At 43.9% G+C, this 6,000-nt stretch overlaps 1 protein-coding gene across 5 annotated transcripts in view; it reads right to left on the bottom strand.

The window, feature by feature from the left end:
* Positions 1-1,090: 1,090 nt before the first annotated feature.
* The window catches only part of CDK5RAP2 (CDK5 regulatory subunit associated protein 2), a 71,338-nt gene continuing 66,428 nt past the window's right edge, over positions 1,091-6,000 (bottom strand). For all 5 annotated transcript variants that reach the window (XM_071453613.1, XM_071453614.1, XM_071453611.1 and 2 more), the window contains 3 exons: positions 5,649-5,787; positions 2,621-2,667; positions 1,091-1,740 (listed from right to left, as the gene is read on the bottom strand). In XM_071453613.1, the coding sequence (XP_071309714.1) occupies positions 1,681-1,740; positions 2,621-2,667; positions 5,649-5,787 (246 nt within the window). In that variant the 3' untranslated portion in view covers positions 1,091-1,680. The remainder of the gene's footprint in view (positions 1,741-2,620; positions 2,668-5,648; positions 5,788-6,000) is intronic.

The following is a 6,000-nucleotide window of genomic DNA, read 5'->3' as shown; positions in this document are numbered from 1 at the left end:
ATTCAGGGACATGGGCTCTGCAGGGCACAGAGCACCTCCCATCCCAGACAGCAGGAATTAATTCCAGGAAAACTCAGGGACACAGGCTCTGCAGGGCACAGAGCATGTCCCAGACATCAGGAATTAATTCCAGGAAAACTCAGGGACACAGGCTCTGCAGGCTGGGCTCTGCAGGGCACAGGAATTAATTCCCAAAAACTCAGGGACATGGGCTCTGCAGGGCACAGAGCACCTCCCAGACACCAGGAATTAATTCCAGGAAAACTCAGGGACATGGGCTCTGCAGGGCACAGAGCACGTCCCAGATACAGGAATTAATTCCAGGAAAACTCAGGGACACGGGCTCTGCAGGCTGGGCTCCTGTCACTCACTCCTCCAGTGACAGGACAAGGGGGAATGGCTTTAAACTGAGAGACAGGAGGTTTTCACTGGATATTAGGAAACATTTGTTCCCCATGAGGGTGGGGAGGCCCTGGAAGCTGTGGAAGGGTCCCAGGCCAGGCTGGGCAGGGCTGGGAGCACCCTGGGGCAGAGGAGGGGGTGCCTGCCATGGCAGGGTGGGATGGGATGGGATGGGATTGGGAAGGGATAATGGGATGGGATAATGGGATGGGATTGGGATGGGATTGGGATGGGATTTCAGGTCCTTTCCCCCCATGTGCTGTGCAGGGAAGAGCCCCAGCTCAGGGGTGGGTAAAGTTCCAGCTCTCCCCACCCTCAGGGCACAAACTCAGAGTTTTGTGGCAGCCCATTACAAAATCCAAGGGCCAATAAAACCCCAATCCTGTATTGAGATCTCCCAGTCCCAGGGCTTGGATGCCAAGGGCAAATTTCCTTGTGCAATGGGGATGTCATCAGCTTGAGAGGGAAAAAACATCATGTGTTGTACAAAATCAGTTCAATGAAGTCACACTTGCACCACAAACTCTGCTTTTGTAACAAAAATCACTTCAAATTATGGTCTTGTTAATGTTAAACTGAACTATTTTCCCATTCACTTTGTGTCACTCAGGAAATAAATGATGTGATGTGGCTGCTTTGGTCAGTAATGCCCAAAGTCTGAGGCTTTAAACAAAATAACTCAAACACATTTGTGATTATTTTTCATTTTAATTGTCTGACTCTAAGTAACATTTTCAGACACACCATCAATCTAAGTACCTAACAAAAGCCCAGCATCAGGCAGCTTCCAGAAGAACCTTCCAGAGATGGTTAAAATGCTTTAAAATATTTAACATTTTTTCACATTGCTACAAAACAATGACGACTGGCAGAGTATTTTTTTTAACCTACATTCCTTTAGCCGGAGAGAAACAGTGGAAGGTGGAGAACATTCTTGATTCTTTCAGGACCTGTTTGACTACAACAACAAATAATTTTACAACATGGCAAGTACAAATATAAAATTTCAAATGTGCCAACTTTAAAAAAATCTGGATTTTTCCTCAATACCTGCAGTACCTTGCTTCTGGTAATAAATATTAAAAACCATCTTTACATTACAGAAAATGTTAAATAAGTTATTTACCAAAAGGTGTCATTTTTTGTCCTTTTTTTTTTTGGTCAAAGGCTGATTCCATTAAAAGAGCTGAACAAACATTTTTTACATCAATAAATATTAAGGCAGCACAAAGCAAACAACACTCACAAAACCAGTCTCTGTTAGCAGAACTTTCTCCTTCAGAGAATCCTTTTTTTGCTGGTGTAGGAAGGTGATTTTTGATTCTCAGCTGGTGGGACCTGGTTAAAAAAAGCAATAATTATAATTATTATAGAGTACTTCAATGCCCACAATTTGTCCCAACCCCATCCTGCTGCACAAGGATGTGCCAAGAGGAGCTCCTGTGTTCATCAGATCTTCAAATTAAAGTGCTAATCTTTCTGTGAGCAGAAAGATTATTTTATTGTTTTATGTCATCACTGTGTAGCTCAGGTAGGGCTGAGAACAGCACAGCAGCTGCAGAGGGAGGTGCTGCTGCTGCTGGGGAGGAGGGAGAAGGGATGCATGGAAAAGGTGAGAGGAAAATGTAGGGAGGGGCTGGGAATTGTACAATTATTGAGAATGGAGGGGTGAGAGGGGAGGAGTGGGATTTCACAGTCAAGGAATGCATTGCACCCTCCAGGGAGAAAAGTCTGAAAAAGAGAAATCAAACCAGAGCAGGGATTCCTGAAACACTCCCAGGGACTGAACTCCCTGCACCAGCAGAGAGCTGCTCCCAAAGCTGCCCCTGTGTTGGGTGTGTGGGTGAAAAACAAAAGCACCAGCAGTGAGTAACACAGGCTCCAGCTCTGAACAAGGGTGGCTCTAGAGCAGGCAGGTGCTCAGGCTGTGCTCTCCTGGAAATGAACTGTGGGAGATGATGACAGACATGAATATTAATCTGAGGAAAGCATCAGGAAGGAGAGGGTTTAGGTGTTTATGTGGTCACTCATAAAACTCTTAATTCAGCCATCAAACACAGCAGGCTATTTATCACACTAAACTGCTGTCACCCAGGCTTGATTAGGTAGCAAACCTGAAGCAAATCAGACTAATTCTGCAAAATACTCCTGACACAGCACTGTGTGTTTCTGACCAGCAGAGACCAAGGAATCCAATACAAGCAAAACTTTTACTCACTTCCAGGTTTCCTCTAGCCTTCTTCAAGACATCATGTGTTAAAACCACTGGAAAGAAAGAGGAGATTAAAAAGATTAAAAAGAATACTGCAAGTCTTAGTAAATTCCCTGTGTTTGTTTTATGACCAAACATGGAATCATGTCTGAGCAGAGGATTCCCTCAGGACTGCAGCTCCAGAGCTGTGCCACCCCTGGATTGTCATTCCCTGCTGCTGGCCTGTGCTCCACAATCTGCTTTTCAAACCTGAGCATCCTGGAAGTGCCCTTGAAGTTTTTCTGCCACATGAAACAGGCAAAGCTCAGCCCTGCATGGATCCCCCCAGATCTGCACAGCTCCTGCTCATCCCTCCACCCAAGCCATACAGGCAGATTTTCTGTTCCTTCCAAGGGGAAATGGTGCATGGCTCAACTCCAGTTTGATCCTTTAAGGATCCTCCTTGGGCTGGGGAGGGCAGTTAGGAGGGGGAGAAGAGGACAGATGACAAAAGGAGTCAGTTCAAGGACAAAGCAAGCTCTCTGTGCCATGGGGAAATCAAAAAGCAGTGGCCTGCCCTGAAGGGTTCCAGGTTTTCTCCATTCATCCAGCCCAGTCTGTGTCTGTGGGGCCAGCAGGAGACCTGTGAATGGAGGAGGGGGTGTTTCCAAACAAAACTGGTATTTAGAAATGCCAGGTTAAAGATGTGAGTCTCCAATCTGTGTCAGTCCTGTAAGTGCTGAAATGCACCACTCACAGTCACCAATTTGATATTCCAGTCTCAAAAATAAACAATTTAACCATAATAAAGATTTTTCATTACAACAATAAGAAGCCAACAACTCCAAGGGTAGAGCTGTCACGAGATAATTACACCCCTGGCAGATTACTGCAATTTGGCACTGCTTTGTTCCATGCTCAGAGGTTCAGATGAGGTTTATAAGCAATGAGCTCTCTCATCAGAGAGAGCACACAGAAGACTCTGAGCCACAAGAATGTTCCAGTCCCTGCCTCTAAATATATTTAGGAATGTTCAGCTACATAACAGAGGGAACCTGAATATCCTCACTGGAGCAGGCAGGTAACAGGATGTGTGCAGAATGAAGGCAGGCAAGGTCACCCACTGCAGTGCTTTTCCCTTCTTGCTAGCCAAAGGAGAAGGGAAGAGATCTCAAAACCAAGGGGAAGCCACCTGATAGAATCCAGCAGCTTCAGGTGGTCCCTCAGTTTTGCTGTAGGCTTGGCCAGGAATTTGTGTACAGATGCAAATTAGAAACATTTCTGAAATTGCTCTTTTAAGACAAAGGCAACTCAATGTCCATAATTCCCATAATCAATGAAACTTGGAGAAAACCACATCCAGGTCTCTTTGGGTGGCAGAGTGCTCACTGCTCAGAACAGCTCTGCTAGTAAACCCATTTCACCTGGCAAACTAGATTTTTCTAAATCAAAACTCTTAAATTCAGCCAACGACAAGAATTTAGAAGCTGTGCCACTGCTGGCACAGCTGCTGCTCTCCAAGCAGAGATTTGCATTACAGAGATTTCAGAAAATGCAGGTTTCAGTTTCTCAGCACCTCACTCAGAGGAGGTTGAATGCCCTGGAAAAAAAAGTGAGCAAATTTAGGGCAACAGGCACTGTTTGCTTTAGTGAAGTGTGGGTGGCTCAGGGATAACATTTTGACTATAAGGGTAAAATCTGTTATTTATACCCAGCCTAGCTCTGCAATGACTGAGATGACACTGGAACTGGACAAAGCAGACCAGTGAATCTGCCCCAGGGATATTATTTGGAAAGACATAATGGAATGGCTTGGATTTTTACATGACAACCCCAAACTGAGCTATTTGGCTCTACAACCTGAACAAAACATAATTTATGATTTAATACAAGTAATTTGTACACATATAATATAGAAATTTTGAAAGTGACCAAACACCAGCCAATAAATGCTTGAAACAACAAAAATCTGCAGGCAGAAGATATATGGGCCTTAGATATAAAAATTACAGGCTATGGAGCAAAATAACATTTATCATTCTACATTCCATTTAACTGACTTGAGTAACATATAATATTACAGATATTTCTATCACTTTGTATGGTGAGGAAAATTTTCCAGCCTAGATTAATTACTGATAACACAAGTGCCACTCCAGCAAGGACTAATGAGCCATTCAGTCCCACCACTTCAGAGGAGGCGAGAATGGATTTTTTTTCATTTTATTTTTCTACAGAAGAAAATGAACTGTTCCTCCCACAACACACACACTGCTGTAGCAGGAAGGTAGAGCAGAGTTCCATTCAGATCTCTTCTGGTGAGTGATTAAGGTCTAAAGCAGCAGAGATGGATCTCTTCAAACAGACACATGGCTTAACACAGCTACAATACTCCCTTTGTCCCACTTGTTTTCATGTCTCCAGATCATTTTCTAGTCATGGGCCACTAAGGGTAAAATATAATTCCACAGTATGGCCTAATTTTTCTTAAAAAAAATTATTCATAGCAAGCTTTTGTTTCCCTTACTCTGAGCTTGTTCTCCTGCACTTCTCAGTCTGGGGCAGAGCACAGAGCTCCTTGCAGGGCACTACCTCAGAAAATGTAAAATCCTAATTCCACATTTATTAAGACTGAGGCAAAAATCACAATTTGGCAATGTCACAAACTTTGGCTGAAAATGTTTACAGCAAACAGAAACTTTGCCTCTGTCCAGAGCTGGTGTAAAATAGAAACAGAAGTCTCCAAAATGGAACAACCCAAGTAGGAATCAGTGGCAGCTGCATGGATTGACACATTATCAGTGCTTTGTGTAAAACCATGAACAGCTTCCCATGATATTCTCTACAGCCTTTTGTACTTTGGGCAACTGCCAGCCACTGGAATGAGGCTCCATCAGCTCAGCACAGCCTGAGCCTGTCTGTCTGTCTGTCTGTCTGTCTGTCTGTCACAGCTGGGGCACACGAGGGAAACACCAATTTTAAAGGCAGCCACAGCCTACAGAAACAGAATCAGAATCATTATTAAATCAGAATCATTATTAAGGCACACACTCACACTGGTCAATGATGACCTTCTCCATGTTCTCCTTCAGCTGGTTTGTGGAGTGCAGGCGTTTCACTGTGCTGTGCAACTTCTTCTCTTGCTCACACAGTTTCTTACGTAACCTAAATATTTCTGCTTTCATTCCTTCATCCTAAATTGAGAGAAGAAGGGAAGATATTAAACTACTGGCTAAAAGTACTTTCTACACTGGGAATTGCTCAATACTTTTGGACAAGTACCCTCAAGCTTCCCTGGAGTACCAACAACTCAGAGCAGGGAAGGACCAGTCCTGTCCTTCCTCCTTCACATCCCCCATGACATGAGATTCTGTGATACAATTCCAATTCTTAGCTGGAATTTAGTG

The sequence above is a fragment of the Agelaius tricolor genome, unplaced genomic scaffold (assembly GCF_023055355.1).
Source record: "Agelaius tricolor isolate 1412-34295 unplaced genomic scaffold, bAgeTri1.0.p SCAF_37, whole genome shotgun sequence".
NCBI lineage: Eukaryota > Metazoa > Chordata > Aves > Passeriformes > Icteridae > Agelaius > Agelaius tricolor.
Note: the sequence above shows the minus strand (reverse complement) of the source record. Positions and strands in the feature narration are given on the sequence as shown.